This window comes from Heptranchias perlo, chromosome 17 (assembly GCF_035084215.1).
Source record: "Heptranchias perlo isolate sHepPer1 chromosome 17, sHepPer1.hap1, whole genome shotgun sequence".
Taxonomy (NCBI): Eukaryota; Metazoa; Chordata; class Chondrichthyes; order Hexanchiformes; family Hexanchidae; genus Heptranchias; species Heptranchias perlo.
The window spans coordinates 50,354,268-50,374,320 of NC_090341.1; the positions used below are offsets into that span (position 1 = coordinate 50,354,268).

General features: G+C 46.4%; 1 protein-coding gene across 1 annotated transcript in view; it reads left to right on the forward strand.

Annotated features, from left to right (window-relative positions):
- The window catches only part of grip2b (glutamate receptor interacting protein 2b), a 179,007-nt gene that overhangs the window by 28,103 nt on the left and 130,851 nt on the right, over nucleotides 1-20,053 (forward strand). The window contains exons 5-8 of the mRNA XM_067998289.1: nucleotides 5,267-5,412; nucleotides 10,761-10,847; nucleotides 11,930-12,005; nucleotides 12,550-12,695. Coding sequence (XP_067854390.1) covers nucleotides 5,267-5,412; nucleotides 10,761-10,847; nucleotides 11,930-12,005; nucleotides 12,550-12,695 — 455 coding nt within the window. The remainder of the gene's footprint in view (nucleotides 1-5,266; nucleotides 5,413-10,760; nucleotides 10,848-11,929; nucleotides 12,006-12,549; nucleotides 12,696-20,053) is intronic.

Below are 20,053 nucleotides of genomic sequence, written 5' to 3' on the forward strand. Positions count from 1 at the left end.
CTGAGAGGGCAGAAGGGGCTTTGGTTTAACATCTCATCTAACTCCATCTCCAACTGTGCAGCACTCCCTCAATACTGCACTGGACTGTCAGCCTAGATTATGTGCTCAAGTCTCTAGAGTGGGGCTGGAACCCATGATCTTCTGACTCAGAAGCAAGACTGCCACCCACTGAGCCAAACTTTAACTCTCTCTAAAAGTCAAGCACTTTACCAAAGAAGAGACAGATTTTTGCGAGGCTCTGATCCCGATTCAGAGTGTCGGGCGACAGGAACGTGGGTCGGAGAATCAGGGACGGAAGTCAGGCGACCCCCCCGTGCCCATTCTCCAATCCTGTTCCCATCGAGCAAGGTTCTGTTTGTGTTGGAAAGATTTACCCTGTAGAGAGAGTGGAAAGGATTCAAAATATGCGCAACGACAAAAAGGGATTCCAAGTTTAGGTCAGCGAGATATAAACAGAGGCTGAGGAAGCTCCGTGCTGACCCTCCCTGTCTAGGCCCACTCGCGAAGAATGGGCAGATGGGCAGAACACCAGAGGCTGCCTGGCAGAACCTTACCATGGGAAGAGCGGGCGCCCGCAGGAGAGAAGGGGAAGAAACCGGAGAGGGGAGAGTGAAAAAAAAAAGGAACAGAAATTCTCAAATCAGCCATTCTTGTTTCGTCTGACTGTCTGCTGCGTACTTGGCTTCCCAGGAATGCGCAGAATCCTCAGGTAGGTTATTGCTGTTATGCAACCAGCAGCATAAAAGCTTTTTGATTAGTGCAGTGGAGCTCAGGCCCAAACTCCTCTCCCTCTGGTAGTTTACTCCAGCGCTGTGGAACTGAATGTGCTGAAAAGAGGATTCTGTGAGAGGTAATCAATTTATCAATGTAAAAAGCAAATTGAATTTAATTAAGTGCTTGTTTGTTTTTTTATATATAAAAGCCCTTACTGTCACAGTCTGGATGAAACCAAGCCAATTCCTATTTAATTTTGTCCCTCCGTTTTTCTCCCCCCACCCCGCCCCCCGCCCCTGCTGACCTGGGGTTGATTCCACAGGTACTAACTGCCTCTACGATGCCCTCTCCCAATAACCGTTCCTCATGTCTGAACTTCGATGAATGTCACCAGGATATTCCACTGCAGGGGGCATCACAGCCAGTCAGGTCTTCAACTAATATAAATGGAGTTGAGGTGCAGATCAGCTACAATCTAACTGAATCTGACAAGCTCAAGAGGCCGAACGACCTACTCCTGTTCCTAGATAGATAGCAACAACAACTTGCATTATACAGCGCCTTTAACATGGTAAAACGTCCCAAGGCGCTTCACAGGAGCATTATCAGGCAAAATTTGACACAGAGCCACATAAGGAGACATTAGGACAGGTGACTAAAAGCTTGGTCAAAGAGGTAGGTTTAAGGAGCATCATAAAGGAGGAGAGAGAGGTGGAGAGGCAGAGAGGCTTAGGGAGGGAATTCCAGAGCTTAGGGCCTAGGCAGCTGAAGGCATGGCCGCCAATAGTGGAGCAATGAAAATCGGGGATGCGCGAGAGGCAAGAGTTGAAGGAGCCCAGAGATCTTGGAGGATTGTAGGGCTGGAGGAGGTTAGAGATAGGGAGGGGCGAGGTCATGGAGGGATTTGAAAACAAGGATGAGAATTTTAAAATCGAGGCATTGCCAAACTGGGAGCCAATGTAGGTCAGCGAGCACAGGGGTTTACCTACTAAGAATGTGCAATACTATGGTTTCAGATGTTATTTGTCAGTGGGTCACCAGGCAGGTCAGTTTAATCATTTTTATTCCTTTCTTCTCTCAGCTGTCTGTTCGCAAAGTTACCCCTAGTCCACAAAATAGACAGAAGGTCTTGCCTTAGGCCTCCTGGTCCATAGAGTTATCTTTAGTCCATAAGACAGGCTAGAGATCTTCTCTCAGGACTCCTGGTCCACAGACCTAGCCCAAGCCCACAAGATAGACTGGAGAACTTCTTCCAAACCTCCTGATCCACAGAATTACCTCTGGCCCACAAGATAGACTGGAGAACTTCTTCCAAACCTCCCGATCCACAGAATGACCTCTGGCCCACAAGATAGACTGGAGATTTTCTCTCCCACTCGTGCGATGACTGAGGCTTGGACCTCACTATGCCAGGAATTCTGGGCACAAACCCATTCCACATTGACACTCCAGTACACAGTGTAAACATGCAGAGCCAGCACAGATTTCCTGTGACACGTTGAACATCGCCATTAACTTTATTTAAAGAAACAAAAATGAACAACATATTGTGAAGGATTGGACTGTGTCTGTCAACCTGGAAACATTTCCAGCTGGTCAACATGGAAGCATTGAAGCCACATTTAAAAAGCAGAGTTAACTGTGCCCCCAAGTCACAAGGTGATCCGTCTTTCAAATGAGACATTAAACTGAGGCCCCCTCTGCCCTAATGTAAGATTCTGCGGCACTATTTTGAAGAAGAGCTGGGGAATTCTCCCCGGTGTCCTGGACAATATTTATCCCTCAACCAACATCACTAGAACAGATTATCTGGTCATTATCTCATTGCTGTTTGTGGGATCTTGCTGTGCGCAATTTGGCTGCCTTGTTTCCTACATTACAACAGTGACTGCACTTCAAAAGTACTCCATTGGCTGTAGAGCACATATGGGACGTCCTGAGGTTGAGAAAGGTGCTATAGTTCTTTCTTTCTTGATAACAAGTTCCACATTCTAACCACTCTCTGGGTAAAGAAGTTTCTCCTGAATTCCCTATTGAATTTATTAGTGACTCTCTTCTTTTCATGGCCCCTTTAATTCCCATTTACACAATGTCGAGTCTTTGTCGCGATCTGGCAATATGTTTGCCGCATTTTTCAATATTGGGCTCTTCAAGTGAGGGTTTGCGAATGTAGCAAAAAAAAACAAGGCATTTTTGCCTATGGTTGAGTTGTATTATTTGTTTCTTTCTTGTTGCAATACATTCGGGGTTAAAACCAGATCCAATTGAAGAAAGGACCCAGTCTGACTGATACACATCAGTACAAGGACCGAGACCAGAGGGGTCATCTTCAGGCTTCACTGTCCTGGCGGAGAGCCAAGCCAGCTGGAAGTAGCTATCGGCGGTTCAGGCGTGGTCAGTAAATCAGGCGCAGCATGTGCCCAGGTTTCTGATCCATGCCACTGGCAAGCGGGGCTGCCCACTGTGAGTGCAGAGCCGGAAAATTACCCCTGAAAATTATCCTTAAAGGATGCAGAGGCACCGGAGAAGGTGCAAAAAAGATTTACAAGGATGATACTAGAACTGAGAGGTTATACCTATCAGGAAAGATTGAGAGAAGGCTGAGGGGTGACCTGATCGAAGTCTTTAAGATTATGAAAGGGTTTGATAGGGCAAACATAGGAACAGAGGAAGAGGAGTAGGCCATTCAGCCCCTCGAGCCTGTTCCGCCATTCAATTAGATCATGGCTGATCTGTATCTTAACTCCATTTCCCCGCCTTGGTTCCATTTCCCTTAATACCCTTGCTGCACAAAAATCTATCAATCTCAGTTTTGAAATTTTCAGGGGAGAGAGTTCCAGATTTCCACTACCCTTTGAGTGAAAAAGTGTGTTAGACATGGAGAAGATGTGGGGGAGTCCAAAACTAGGGATCATAAATATAAGATAGTCACTAATAAATCCAATAAGGAATTCAGGAGAAGCTTCTTTACCCAAGGCAAGGGCAATTAGGGATGGGCAATAAATGCTGGCCTTACCAATGACGCCCACATCCCATGAACGAATAAAAAAAACCCAGAGAGTGGTTAGAATGTGGAACTTGCTACCACAAGGAATAATTGAGGTGAATAGCATAGATGTATTTAAAGGGAGGCTAGATAGACACATGAGGGAGAAAGGAATAGAAGGATATGCTGATAGGGTTAGATGAAGAGGGGTGGGCGGGGGCTCATGTGGAGCATAAACTCCAGCACAGACCAGTTGGGCCGAATGGCCTTTTTCTGTGCTGTAGATTCTATGTAATTCTATGTAGTTTGTTGCAATGAAACAAGAGGAAGTTCAGTATGTTATTGCCTGTTAAATGCAAAGCCGTTAGTGTCCTATGAAGTTATTTCCTCATACCTATATGCTTAGGTGCCATTTATGACTGACTGCCAGATTGAATAGCTCCGTTCAGTACAGTCAGACAGGCTGGAAGATCAGTCGCATTTCTTTGAACCCGACAGTGAGTGGTGGCTGTATGTGTGGAGTAAACTCTGCTTTCATTTCCCTGGGAATCAAGTGAAGGCTTGAACCAGGTCTATGGGGGAAGACAGGAGTCGCTGACATCCATTTTGATAAACAGCTTGGCAGTCAGGAGTTGCCTGATTTGGGTTTAAAGAAAGAAAGAAGAAAGACTTGCATCTATTTGGTAGTCTTACTTCTGAGACTATCCTAGAGACAGATTTTGTGTAAAGGTCAGTAGTGAGGAACCATGTTAAATTATGGCAAGAGATCGTGGGTCCAGTTTCACATTGAGGAGATGTGACGGTTCACATGGAGGAACAGTTAAGTCTGTATATTATTGTGTATCTGCTGTTTATATTTTGTTTACTTCTCTATCTTCTGTTGATAAAGGTGTTTGACAGTTTACAGCCTAAGCCACGTTCGGAAACATTGTTTATTCTAGCACTTTCCAAGGTCAAGGAAATCGTGAGGGCTTGTGATGTGTTGAGTAAACTAAGGAGAGTGACCCCGGATAGCCTACAATTGCCCAGGCATTGGAAAGACCCACTCCTGTTCATATGGTGACTGGCTCATGGGGTTGGTCTTTAGCCCTGGAGATCTTTGGGACGGTGTATCTCGGCCTAAGAGCTGAAATGACCCTGCTTCGAATCTCCACCGCTGACCCCACCAATGGATTGCAATGGTGGGTTGCATCTGGGGTGACCCTCCCTCAGGGCAGCAGAGCAAAGTTTTGTGCCCACAAATCACCCCATGTTGAGTTAATGCTCGATAGTGGGAGACACCAGGTGGAGCTCTGGGTACTTTTCCCACTGGATAAACCAGTACCCTGTTGGCAGGTTTTAGAACGGCATTGGCAGAGGATGGAGCTCGGCCCAGGGTGATACCTGGCGGAAGGCAGCCCAGAAAAAGGATTGAAAAAAATTGAGTTTCACTTCCCAACCACCCCCCTGCAAAAAAAAAAGCAGTCAAGTGCAGAGCGATGATGCACCTTTCAATTCCTGGCCACATCACCGCCCGCCCGCTGGCTTAGTAAACCTTTCAATGATTGGTCCACTTCCTTCTTGTAGGAGCGACCAATTAAATATCGGAGATTACATCAAGTCCGTTAACGGGATCAACCTGACCAAACTGAGGCACGATGAGATTATCAGCCTACTGAAGAACGTGGGAGAGCGGGTGGTCCTTGAGGTGGAATACGAGCTTCCCCCTGTTGGTAAGAACCTCACCGAACCTTCTGGGCTGCTGTTCTTTTACATGAAGACTTGTCAGAATGGGCTGAAACAGGGTGCCATCACCCTTTTTTTGACTATTTTTCGTGCTGATCAAGGTGAGGGATGTTATTGGGAGGATGAAACACCTTCTATTTCAGGCATCAATGTCAGCATCACGCACTCCCAAGTCCTATAGCATGGTTAGATGCAGAAGAATATTCTCTCTATTCTTCCCCAATAATATACCTCAGCCTCAGCCTTAGAAGAGCACCTCCACTCAAAATCACAAGATGGATTCAGGCGACACAGGCCCTTTTCCCCATTTGATCTCGTCGTTCCTGAATATCAACCTAGTCCACTAGAGTGACAGTTTTCCATTTCACACGCCGGTCCTTCTCAGTGAAGGTTGCCTCAAAGTTAGCATAAATTGATCTGAAATTGACTGCTTTATGCTGTAGGCCCTTGCCCACTAGCAAATTGGATTGACAACGTCCAAACTCATTTCATGTAGCATTTATAGTCAGCAGACGGAGAAGACTTTCATCCCATCATTCTGGGCTGGACACAAATCCATGTCTGAGAGATGAAAGGCCGATGTTTAGCCCACTGTACCATCCAGTACCTCCTGTTATTTCAATGCTATTAATCCAGGCTGTATCTAACCCAGGGGTGTTTGATGGGACAGTGTAGAGGGAGCTGCTCTCTGAACCTAACCTGTGCTGTACCTACCCTGGGAGTGTTTGATGGGACAGTGTAGAGGGAGCTTTACTCTGAATCTAACCTGTGCTGTACCTGCCTTGTGAGTGTTTGACGGGACAGTGTAGAGGGAGCTTTACTCTGAATCTAACCTGTGCTGTACCTGCCCTGTGAGTGTTTGATGGGACAGTGTAGAGGGAGCTTTACTCTGAATCTAACCTGTGCTGTACCTGCCTTGTGAGTGTTTGATGGGACAGTGTAGAGGGAGCTTTACTCTGAATCTAACCTGTGCTGTACCTGCCCTGGGAGTGTTTGATGGGACAGTGTAGAGGGAGCTTTACTCTGTATCTAATCTATGCTGTACCTGCCCTGGGAGTATTGATGGGACAGTGTGGAGGGAGCTTTACTTTACATCTAGCCCATGCTGTACATGACCAGGGGGTGTTTAATGGGTCAGTGCAGAGGGAGCTTTACTCTGCAATTAACCTGTGCTGTGGCTGACTTTGGAGAGCTTGATGAGACAGAGGGTGCAAAAGTTGAAAAGTGTTCCATTTCCCAGCACGAACAGTCACCACCATCAGTTCATCAAAAAGTAAAAGTAAGTTCCAAACTGAATTATTTTTATTAAACTGTGATTTCTGACGGGAATAATAACATTTATCTTCCTACTTCGTCACTCATGATTTAGAGCAGAATGTTCGAAACTATGACCCATGGGCGATATCCTACAGACAAGCTGCCATTATCCAGCTGCTGAAGCCTGCAGAGCACCAAGTTATTGTCTGTTGTCATGCTCGGGAGCTTAAAGTGTATTTCTTCTGCTGTTCGTTTCAGCTTTTTGAACTTCCCAAGCTTGGAGGATTGGGAAAAACTGCTCTCTGATTGCTGGGAATTGCTTGGCTCCCTCAGTGGATATAGGAGCCTGTGATGTGTTTTTATGAAGTGGTGTATGGAGGCCATTGATAAAACTGTCCAGGAAAATAGAGCGCCTTCATCAACCTTAGTTAACCATCCAACAGAATGCAGCGAAGAGTGGAACAATCGTCCAAGGACATTGCAGAGGAACTGGTTGGAGAGGCCCAGGGTTTGATGTGGTACGACCTGCCTACTGAAGAAAGCACCAGCAATGAACAGTGACCAGCTGCTCGTCTTAGTGAGAGGAGTCAATGACTCCTTCAATGTAGTTGAAGAACTCACTGCTTTGGAGAAACCTCCAGGGAACCACAAAAGGTAAAAATTCTAAATTATGTTAAGAATTACCACAGTGGAAAGCAGCTCATTGCATCTCCGGTAATGCGAGTTGCTTTGTTAACAGGACCCGATCTCTTCTTGTGTTTTGAAGCAACACCTGAAGTCACTGTGGGCCGAGCTTGCTGGCCTGACCACTGACAGTGGTCCAGCCTTGCTCAGGAAGAGGCATAGAGTCAAGGCACCCGTTGAGAAGGAGATGGTCGATGAAGGTATGCACTGTCCCTCACTGTCTTCTGTGCTGTTGTTGTCCAACATTGGCGATGACATTGAATGCACCGTTGTCCTTTGTGTTGCAGGAGTCCAGACCCAGCTCGGCATCCACCACTGCATTCTGCTGGAGCTCTGGTAGGTAGAGTAGCCAATCTGCAGCCAGTCATGGACACGGTTCTGAAGGCCGGCGACTTTATTCGTGCAAGAGCCTTCAATCCCCGCCTGTTTCCCAATCTGCCGGAGGGAGTTAAACACCCAACACAAGGACCTGTTGTCCCAGGATAACGTACACTGGCTCCGTTGTGGCGCGGCACTCTTTGAGTTGCGCCATGAAATCCACGTCATCGTGGAGCACGAGAAAAGGTCCCTGCCAGAGTTCTGCGATGAGACATGGTCGGTGGATCTTTGGAGACCACCTGAATGTTCTGAACAAGAAGCTGCAAGGGGGCTGACCATATTCCTGGCAGAGCATTTCGGCCTCGCACATAATTAGCAAAACTGAGCTCCCGCTATTTTTTGCTGTCATTTTTCCATTCAAGCAGTATGTTGACTGCGTGCTTCACTATGATGGGACAGAACTATGGCTTCATCGGCTTGCCCAACAGCCCACTAGAGCTTGGAACACTTTTGTCGTAGATGGAACTGAATGACCTCCAATCCAATGACTGTCTCAAGAGCACGTCGGCTGCAGTAGGTTGCTAGCATTCTATAATTACGAGGTAGGGAGTTTGTAAGCCTGCATTGGCAAGCCCAGCATACACTGTTATTGTCCACGGTGCGTGTGTGAGCAAATACATTCCCTAAAGAATGAACCTGCAGGAGTGTTGTTTCCGCAAGAGGACCTCGACGAACATCTGCAGGCTGCCCTTAGTTGGCCCATGCCAAAGCTGGCACGGGGAACAAATGTGCTGGCCAAAAAAGATGCAAGTCTAGATCTCACACTGAAAAACTGACTGCACAAAACGTCAAGGGAGAAATGATTCTACAATTGGGTCTTTAGTTAATACTGAGGAAGACTGCGACAGAGTACAAGAAGACGTTAATAAACTTGCAGAATGGACGTGTAAATGGCAAATGAATTTCAATATTGATATCTGTGAGGTGGTGGATTTTGGTAGGAAGAATAAGGAGGCCACATACACCTTGGAAAATAAGAGTCTAAATGGGGTAGAGGAACAAAGGGATTGAGGGATACAGATTCAGAAATCATTAAAAGTAGCAACCCAGTTTAACAAAGCCATAAAAAGTGCAAACAAAGCACTGGCTTTCATTTCTAGAGCGATAGAATAGAATTGAAAAGCAGGGAACTTATGTTAAACTTATATAGGACCTTATGGAGTACTGTGCACAGTCCATATTATAAAAAGGATATAGAAGCACTGGAGAAAGTGCAAAAAAGATTTACAAGGATGATACCAGAACTGGGACATTATAACTATCAGGAAAGACTGAACAGGCTGGGGCTCTTTTCGCTAGAAAAGAGAAGACTGAGAAGTGACATGATAGAGGACTTTAAAATTATGAGGGGGTTTGATAGGGTAGACATAGAGAAGATGTTTCCACTTGTGGGGGTGTCCAAAACTAGGGACCATAAATATAAGGCAGTCACTAATAAATCCATTAAGGAATTCAGGAAAATGTTTTTTACTCCAAGAATGTTGAGAATGTGGAACACGCTATCACAAGGAGTGGTTGAGGTGAATAGTATAGATTCATTTAAAGGGAAGCTAGATAAGTACATAGAGGAGAAAGGAATAGAAGGATATGCTCTGATAGGGTTAGATAAAGAGAGGTGGGAGGAGGTTCATGTGGAGCATAAACACCAGCATAGACCTGTTGGGCTGAATGGCCTGTTTCTTTGTTGTACATTCTATGTAATTCTATGTAATAAACTTTAAAAAACCTCCCAGTGTAAATGTAAAACCCAGATCACACATTCAGAAACAGACACTGTGAAAGCGTTGTGTGAGATTACCTCCTGAATAAATGTGGAGACGGTCTATTGCCAATGAAAAGTGACTGTGTTGTTGGAGATAGTGTGTAGTGAGTATTCTGCCTATTCCAAAAGCATTTTAAAGACACGTTGCCCATTCACTGGTTACGGTACATAGGTCCGGCCCCTTGCTACATAAGGTTGGACATCCCTGATTTAGGGCGTGACAGATGTAGGAGGTAGGGATTGGCTTCAGAGCACTTGAATATTCATTATTTGAGTTGAGTGAGAGAGATTTGTTCTTGGTAAAGGGCTTCATCTGTTCTACATTCTAGATTCACCAGGATCCTGCCTGGTATGGGGAAATATAAATACGAAGAAAGGCTTGAAAAATTGGGTCTTTTTTCATGAGATTAATGCAGATTACAGGGCGATATGACAGAAGTGTTTGTAAATTTGAAAGGATGGGTAGATAGAAGCAGGTTGTTTCCAGCAGGTGAAGGGTCTAGAATGAGAGACCACAAATGCAAGATTAAATGTAAGAGATTTAGAACAGAGATCAGGAGAAAGTTCTTTACACAGAGTTGTGAGGCTGTGGAATTTAATTCTAGTCAGTGGTTGAGGTGGAAACTATGTCAACATTCAAAATTAGATTGAATCGGAGGATGAAGGAAAAAGGGGTTGAAGGGATATGGAGCAGAATGGGTAAATATGATTAGGGCTATTTTCTTACATGGAGGGTAAATGCCAACATGGACTGGTTGGGCCGAATGGCCTGTTTCTGTGTTGTAACCTCTATGTTATTTCTATGTATCACAAATATCTCCTTCCCTCGTTTCCTGAAGACACAGAGTCAAGCTTGAGTACAGTTCCATGCGTGTTGGCCATTCTCTGGTACCTCACTCAAGTGGCCATTCTTCATATGTGAGCCTTGACATTGAGCGCCAAACAAGAGGGACATCACAGCTCAGCCAGGTCCTATCTTCAACTGGTGTCCATACATGTGCACTTCCAGCATAAGTTACTGGATATCGATCAAGAGTAGGAACCCTGGCTGATATTTTTTCCTCTCTGTAGCCCAGATGTAGGCCAAATGTAACTGGCGCCCTAGCTGCAATCAGCCAACTCAGCCTAGGCCGAGGATCAAAGCTGGGACCTCCCTGGTCTGTACGATTCAGCACCAGGCTGGGTAAAGACTTTGCTCGTGTTTCCTTGTAACAGATCCTCTTGTAGTAACAAAACTATTTCTTTTCACTCCAGTTCCAGACAGCAACTCAAGAATCATCCCAAAGATTATTGAGATCTCACTCTACAAAGAAGGGAACAGCTTTGGCTTCGTGATCAGGGGTTAGTCATTTTATTATTTTCCATGTTTCTCCCTCTTCCTTTATTGTCTCCTGTTTTCGGCAATTGACTCATTCAGGCTGCCAGACCTGCCCAATGGAATGTCATTTTGCATCTGTAAATCACTGTCCCTTGCTTACTGCAGATCAGTAGGAGTCCCATTCATTTTACCAAATATCCTCTATTAATCGGTAATTAAAGGAATGTGTACTCAGAAAAAAGTGTTTGGCAAACATGAAATGACATGGTTACTTAAGTAAGAAATATAGCACCTTTCATGATCTCAGGACATCCTAAATCACTTTATAGCCAATTCAGTTGTTTTGAAGTGCGGTTATTATTGTAATGTAGAAAACGGCAATTTGCAGCACAGCAAGATCCCACAAACAGCAATGAGGTAAATGACCACTGAACTTCTTTTAGTGATGTTGGTTGAGAGATAAATATTGTCCAGGACACTGGGGAGAACTCTCCTCTTCTTTAAATAGTGCCATGGGATTTTTTACGTCCACCTGAGAGATCAGATGGGGTCTCGGTCTGCAATACCTCTGACAGTGCAGCACTCCCTCAGTATTGCACTGGAGTGTCAGCCTGGATTACGTGCTAAGGTCTCTGGTGAGGAACTTGCTCCCACGACCTTCTGACTTAGAGGTGAGCATGCTACCACTAGTCCGATGCTGCCCCATAGAAATTTGAGGGAGTCTTGGGGATGGGGGCGAGAGGTGTTAAACCCTCTGCTGCAGGGATGGTGCTGTGCCTCGGGTTGTAGATCATGGACTCCCACTTGCCGTTTTCCAGATCTCAGCTATACCTTCGCAGGGAGGTGCTACGATGAGAGTAGAGTTGTTTCCTCATAGAAAGAGGAAGGATATCAGAAAGCGAGTGTCCCTAAGACCCCTCCCGCTCTACTCCAAATGGCTGATGGTAGAACAGCTTCTTCAGGAGTTTCTGAGGAAACGACTTGCCCGCCTACCTCCTCAGCCAGGCATGTTCTGTGCTGCAGGGGGGAGGCCACGAGATGTGAGAAAAGGAGGTTGTCTCATTAAAGAAAAAAAAATCTTGAGGAAATGGATGTTGTGTTGCAGGTGGAGCTCATGAAGACTGGAACAAGTCACGTGCGTTAGTGGTGACCCATGTGAGGCTTGGTGGGCCTGCAGATAGGTAATGTGTGCTGCATTATGTATTCCCATTTCTGTTAAGGATAAAACCTGGCAACTTGAGGGATTTCTGAAGGAAAGTACTTGGCCCTCATTGCTTTTTAATGCACAGTGGTTACTTCAAACTTCCATCGTTCTGCTACTTTATAGTCTATCATTTGGTGGCACATGTGAGTTATTATGATGGTACAGATCCAGGGAAGTTAAATATTATTGTAAATTTTGAAGAGTATGTTGTAAAGGGGCTTGCCACTCTTGTGATTCCTCTCTTCCCCCTCGCCCTGTGCACACTAACTTCCCTAATCTCAGCCACACTGTTGTCGTGAGCAGGGTGGGGAACAGGCAGCAAGGCTGCAAACTGGAAAAGAAAATCGAGAGGGGTCGCTGCTCCCCATCCTTTCTAGATGCCCCCCGATGTTAGGGTTCTAAAGCCCGGTGCACAGAGCTCTGGCATCATTTCCCCAGTCTGCCCTTTCAGTCGGAGAAAGCACGAGGGCAGCAAAGAAAAGAGGGAAAAGAAGTCATAATTTTTCTCTGTGTGTTTGCAGGGAGGGAACGTTGAAAGTTAGGGACAGATTATTGAGTGTGGATGGGATTCCACTTCATAACGTCAGTCATGGAGAGGCCCTCAGCATCCTGCGGCAGTGTGGGCAAGAGGCCGTCTTCCAGATCGAGTATGACGTCAACATCATGGGTAAGGAGCGTGGAGCCTTGCAGGTGGAACCTTTTGTTTCTTTTGGGGTGCGGGTTCTTCTCAATGGAGAGTGTTTCAGATCAAGGTTTGATACCAAATAACCAGAATGTTCTCCAAGCCGCTGCCGAGAGCAGTCCAGCTTCTGCGTACAAAGAGTTGACCTGGTATCAACAAACAGACTGGGATGTAAGAACAACTGTTTAAACAGCAACAGTTAAGGAGAAGCAAAGGTCATTTGACCCATTAAAGCTCATTCCTCCAATACTCTAACTCATCCAGTCTACCATTCAATTGTACTTTGAAAGCCCTTAATTGCTTTGACTCCACGACCTTACTTGGTAGGTTATTTCAAACGCGTGTCACCCTTTGAGTAAAAACAGTTTTTTCTAAGATCTCTTTTGTTATCTTTTGTGCCTCGGTTTAACGTCTCATCTAAAAGAGGGCACCTCCGACAGTGCAGCACTCCCTCAGTGACTACACTGAAGTGTCAGCCTGGATTATGTGCTCATTTCTCTGGAGTGGGGCTACAGGCAAGAATGCTGCCACTGAGCCATGGCCGCCACCTTGAGAGGCCTGATTTAAACTGCTGAATCACGGACTTTCACTGTCTATAGGCAAGTTGAGTCCAGTTAAGAAACTCAGTGATTTTCATTGTAAATGTAAATCAGCCCACTGAGCCAAGGCTGGCACATTGCTTAAGATGCAACTTTGTTCTTCCCTCCTCGAAAACTCTTATTCCCAATTACCTCCATAAAAAAAATAAACTTTGTCCCGTCTACTAGCTGCGGTGGATTCGCAGCATTTGCTTGAGATACAAGTACTTGATGTATGAGTTTAATCTTCCCTCTTCCCCCCCCAACACCTTTCTCCTTTTTCCCATGGTGGGTTTGTAGTTCCTGCTGCAACTCTCATTGATCTTGTGCTGTCTAGGAAGGCCCTCAATTCACAATCTCCTCTCACTTTGCCCCATATTTAATGATTGCTCTGCTCCTGCAATTGCTGTATTTTGAATGGACATGGGTCCCATTATGGAGAGCACAGCAACCACACTATAATTAAACTTACTGTCCTTTTTAACTGATTCACCTCCAACTTCAGTTGTCTGTGCTGAGAGACAGATCTATATCCTGACTTGTTTACCTGCCCTGAAACTCTGCAAATGCCAACTGCTCAAAGACATTCTCGGGGTCATTGACAATCTTTCCTCTCATGGTCCAGTTGCTACCTCGCCAGAAAAGGTCAAGCTTAGCTGTGATTGCCTCCACGGGAGAATGGTCTCACTGCCCAACCTCACACATCAAGAATGGTCACTGTGGTGAGGTACTGGAGACCTATGGGTGACTGTGTTACTGTACCCCAAGAAAGAGCCTGGGATACTGAACCCCAACAAGGAGCCTGTGTTACTGTACCCCCAAGAAAGAGCCTGGGATACTGAACCCCAACAAGGAGCAAAACTTATGATCAATTCTTGCGGAAACATCCCTGTTGTGATCCAAAATGTTTCCATGTTCCCATCGATGATGTTCTCCAGCGGATGTTTCTCATCTGCAGATGCCGCTAACACGAGCCGCGTCACCCAAGAAAGAGCCTGAGATACTGAAACCCAACAAGGGGCCTGTGTTACTGTACCCCCAAAAAGGAGCCCATGTTACTGTACCCCAACAAGGAGCCTGTGTTACTGTACCCCCAAAAAGGAGCCTGTGAGACTGTAACCCAACAAGGAGCCTGTATTATTGTACCCCAACAAGGAGCCTGTGTTACTGTACCCCAACAAAGAGCCTGTGATACTGTCCCCCAAAAAGAAGCCAGTATTACCGTACCATAAGAAGGAGACTGTGATACTGTACCCCAACAGGGAGCCTGTGTTCCTCTACCCCAACAAGGAACCTGTGATACTGTACCCCAACAAGGAACCTGTGATACTGTACCCCAACAAGGAACCTGTGATACTGTACCCCAACAAGGAACCTGCACTGTACACCAAAAAGGAGACATTGTTACTGTACCCCAACAAGGAGTCTGTGATACAGTACCACAAAAAGAAACCAATGTTACTGTACCACAACAAAGAGCCTGTGATACTATCCCCCAAAAAGAAGCCAGTATTACTGTACCACAAGAAGGAGACTGTGACACTGTACCCCAAAAAGAAGACAGTATTACTGTACCACAAGAAGGAGACTGTGATACTGTACCCCAAAAAGAAGCCAGTATTACTGTACCACAAGAAGGAGACTGTGATACTGTACCCCAAAAAGAAGCCAGTATTACTGTACCACAAGAAGGAGCCAGTGTTCCTCTACCCCAACAAGGAACCTGTGATACTGTACCCCAACAAGGAACCTGCACCGTACACCAAAAAGGAGCCATTGTTACTGTACCCCAACAAGGAGTCTGTGATACTGTACCCCACAAAAAGCCTGTGATACTGTACACCAAAAAGGAGCCAGTGTTATTGTACCCCAAGAAAGTGACTGTGATACTGCCCCCAACAAGGAGACTGTGTTCCTGTACCCAAACAACGAGCCTGTGTTACTGTACCCCCAACAAGAAACCTGCGTTACTGCACCCCAACAAGGAGCCTGAGATACTGTTCCCCAACAAGGTGCCTGTGATACCGTACTCCAAAAAGGAACCAGTGTTGCTGTACCCAACGAAACTGCCTGTGATACTGTACCCCAACAAGGTGACTGTATTACTGTACCCCAACAAGGAGTCTGTGTTGCTGTACTCCAACAAGGAGCCTGTGATACTATACCGCAACAAGGAGCCTGTGATACTATACCGCAACAAGGAGCCTGTGATTCTGTTCCCCAAAACGGAGCCAGTGATACTGTATCCCAACAGAAAGCATATGATACTGTCCCCCAAAAAGAAGCCAGTATTACTTTACCCGAACAAGGAGCCTGTGTTACTGTACCCCAACAAGCGACTGTGGTACTGTACTCCAACAAGGAGCCTGTGTTCCTGTACTCCAACAAGGAGCCTGTGTTACTGTACTCCAACAAGGAGCCTGTGATACTGTACCCCAACAAGGAGCCTGTGATACTGTACTCCAACAAGGAGCCTGTGATACTGTACTCCAACAAGGAGCCTGTGTTCCTGTACTCCAACAAGGAGCCTGTGTTACTGTACTCCAACAAGGAGCCTGTGATACTGTACCCCAACAAGGAGCCTGTGATACTGTACTCCAACAAGGAGCCTGTGATACTGTACCCCAACAAGGAGCCTGTGATACTGTACTCCAACAAGGAGCCTGTGTTCCTGTACTCCAACAAGGAGCCTGTGTTACTGTACTCCAACAAGGAGCCTGTGTTCCTGTACTCCAACAAGGAGCCTGTGTTCCTGTACTCCAACAAGGAGCCTGTGTTCCTGTACTCCAACAAGGAGCCTGTGTTACTGTACTCCAACAAGGAGCCTGTGTTCCTGTACTCCAACAAGGAGCCTGTGTTCCTGCACTCCAACAAGGAGCCTGTGATTAGTAAAGGGAATTAGGGGTTACGGGGAGTGGGCAGGAAATTGGACATGAGGCTGAGTTCGGATCGGTCAAGGCCCTGTGGGTGGCGGAGCGGGCCCAGGGGCTGAGTGGCCGGGTCCTGCTCCTACTTCTTGTGTTCTTTAGATTTGAGGTTAGGATCAGATCAGCCATGATCTTATTGAATGGTGGAGCAGGCTCGAGGGGCCGATTGGCCTACTCCTGCTCCTATTTCTTATGTTCTTATGTGATACTGTACCCCAACAAGGAGCCTGTATTACTGTACTCAAACAAGGAGCTTGTGATACTGTACTCCAACAAGGAGCTTGTGATACTGTACCCCAACAAGGAGCTTGTGATACTGTACTCCAACAAGGAGCTTGTGATACTGTACCCCAACAAGGAGCTTGTGATACTGTACCCCAACAAGGAGCCTGTATTACTGTACTCCAACAAGGAGCCTGTATTACTGTACCCCAACAAGGAGCTTGTGATACTGTACCCCAACAAGGAGCCTGTGATACTGTACTCCAACAAGGAGCCTGTGATACTGCACCCCAACAAGGAGCCTGTGATACTGTACCCCAACAAGGAGCCTGTGTTCCTGTACTCCAACAAGGAGCCTGTGATACTGCACCCCAACAAGGAGCCTGTGATACTGTACCCCAACAAGGAGCCTGTGATACTGTACCCCAACAAGGAGCCTGTGATACTGTACCCCAACAGAGAGCCTGTGATACTGTCCCTTAAAAAGAAGCTAGTATTACTGTACTCAAACAAGGAGTCAGTGTTACTGTACTCGACCCGACAAAGAGCCTGTGGTACTGCACCCAAACAAGGAACCTGTGGTACTGTAGCCCAACATGGAGTTTGTGATACTGCACCCCAACAAGCAGCCTGTGATACTGTACCCCAAGAAGGAGCCTGTGGTCCTCGACCCAACAAAAGAGCCTATGGTACTGTTCCCCAACAAGGAGCCTGTCGAACCGTACCCAAAGAAGTAGTCTGTGATTCTGTACCCCAAGAAGGAGTATGCGGTACTGTACCGAACAAGGAATCTGTGATACTGTACCCCAAAAAAGAGGCTGTGATACTGTACCCAACAATGAGTCTCTCTCACTGTATCCCAAAAAGGATTCTGTCATATTGCACCTCAAAAAGGAGCATGTGTTCCCCAAAAAGGAGCCTGTAGCACTGTACACCAACAGGATGTCTGTGATACCGTACCCAACAAGGAGCCTGTAGCACTGTACACCAACAGGATGTCTATGATACCGTACCCAACAAGGAGCCTGTAGCACTGTACACCAACAGGATGTCTATGATACCGTACCCAACAAGGAGCCTGCGATACTGAACCCCAACAAGGAGCCTGTGGTGCTGTTCCCCAACAAGGACCCTGTGATACTGTATTCCAACAAGAAGTCTGTGATATTGTACCCCAAGAAGTAGTCTGTGATACTGTATCTCAACAAGTAGTCTGGAATACTGCACCACAACAAAGAGCCTGTGATTCAGTCCCCCAAGCAGGAGCCTGTGGTGCTGTACCCCAAAAAGTAGTCTGTGCTACAGTACCCCAACAGGCAGCCTGTGATTCTGTACGCCAACAAGGAGTCTGTGACACTGTACTCCAAAAAGGAGCCTATGTAATTGTACTCGTACAAGGTATATGTGATACTGTTGACGAACAAGGAGTATGGAATACTGTACCCCAACTAGCGGTCTGTGATACTGTACCCTAACAAGGAGTATATGATACAGTACCCCAACTAGGAGTATATGATACAGTACCCCAACTAGGAGTATATGATACAGTACCCCAACTAGGACCCTGTGTTACTGGATCCCAACAAGGAGACTGTGATACTGTACCCCAACAAGGAACATATCGAACTGTACCCCCAACAAAGGACCTGTGACACTGTACACCAACAAAGAGCCTGTCATACTGTACACCAATAAGGAGCCTGTAGTACTGTACCCCAACAAGGATCCTGTGGTACTGTACCCCAAAAAGCAGCCTGCGATACTGTACTCCAACAATGAGTCCGTGATACAAATCCCCCAACAAGAGCCTGAGGTATCATTCCTCAAAAGGAAATCTGTGTTCCTGGACTCATTCACTCCCTCCACCACCGGCGCACTGTGGCTGCAGTGTGTACCATCAACAGGATGCACTGCAACAACTCGCCAAGGCTTCTTCGACAGCACCTCCCAAACCCGCGACCTCTACCACCTAGAAGGACAAGGGCGGCAGGCACATGGGAACAACACCACCTGCACGTTCCCCTCCAAGTCACACACCATCCCGACTTGGAAATATATCGCCGTTCCTTCAACATCACTGGGTCAAAATCCTGGAACTCCCTTCCTAACAGCACTGTGGGAGAATCTTCACCCAGTCACTGAAACTGTACCCCAGCAAGGAGTCTGCGTTACTATACCTGAACAAGGAGTCTGTGTTACTGTACCTGAACAAGGAGTTTGTGATACTGTTCCCCAAAAAAGAGGCTGTGATACTGCACCCCAAAAAGGAGCATGTGATACTATACCCCAGGAAGGAGCCTGAGTCACTGTACCCCAAAATAGAGGCTGTGATACTGTACCCAACGATGAGTCTCTGTTACTGTACCCCAAAAAGGAGCATGTGATTCTGCACACTAAAAAGGAACATGTGTTACTGTACCCCAACAAGGAGCTGTGGCACTGTACCCCATTAAGGTATCTGTGATACTGTATCCCAAAAAGATGCCTGAGGAACTGCAGCCCAACAAGGAGTCTATCATACTGTACCCCAACTAAAAGCCTATGTTACTGTACCCGAACAAGGAGCCTGTTGTATTGTAGACCTAACAATGAGTCTGCGGTATTGTACCCCAACAAGTGGCCTGTGATACTGTATCCCAACAAGCGGTCTATGATACTGAAACCCAACAAGCGGTCTATGATACTGAAACCCAACAAGGAGTATTTGATACTGTACCCCAACAAGCGGTCTGTAGTATTGTACCCCAACAAGGAGCCTGTGTTACTGTACCCCAACAAAGAGCCTGTGATACTGTACCCCAACAAGGAGCTGGTGATACTGTACCCCAACAAGGAGCCTGCGATACTGTACCCCAAAACTAGTCTGTGATACTGTACCCCAACAAGTAGTGTGTGATACTGTACCCCAACAACTAGTCTGTGATACTGTACCACAACAAGTAAACTGTGATACTGTACCCCAACATGTAGTCTGTGATACTGTGCTGCAACAAAGAGCCTGTGTTATTTTACCCCAACAAGGAGCCTGCAATAATGTACCTCAACAAAGAGCCTGTGGTACTGTATCTGAACAAGGAGAATGTGATACTGTACCCCAACAAGCAGCCTGTGGCACTGTGCCCCAGCAAGGAATCTGTGACACTGTACGTCAACAAGGAATCGCTGATACTGTACCCCAGCAAGGAGTCTGTGTTACTGAACCCGAACAAGGAGTCTGTGATACTGTACCCCAAAAAAGAGGCTGTGATACTGCACCCCAACAAGGAGCTAGTGTTGCTGTGCCCCAACAAGGAGCCTGTGATACTGTACCTTAACAAAGAGCCTGTGGTACTGTACCTTAACAAGGAGCCTGTGGTACTGTACCTTAACAAGGAGCCTGTGATACTGTACCCCAACAAGGAGCCTGTGATACTGTACCCCAACAAGGAGCCTGTGATACTGTACCCCAACAAGGAGCCTGTGATACTGTACTCCAACAAGGAGCCTGTGATACTGTACCCCAACAAGGAGCCTGTGATACTGTAGCCCAACAAGGAGCCTGTGATACTGTACTCCAACAAGGAGCCTGTGATACTGTAGCCCAACAAGGAGCCTGTGATTCTGTGCCCCAACAAGT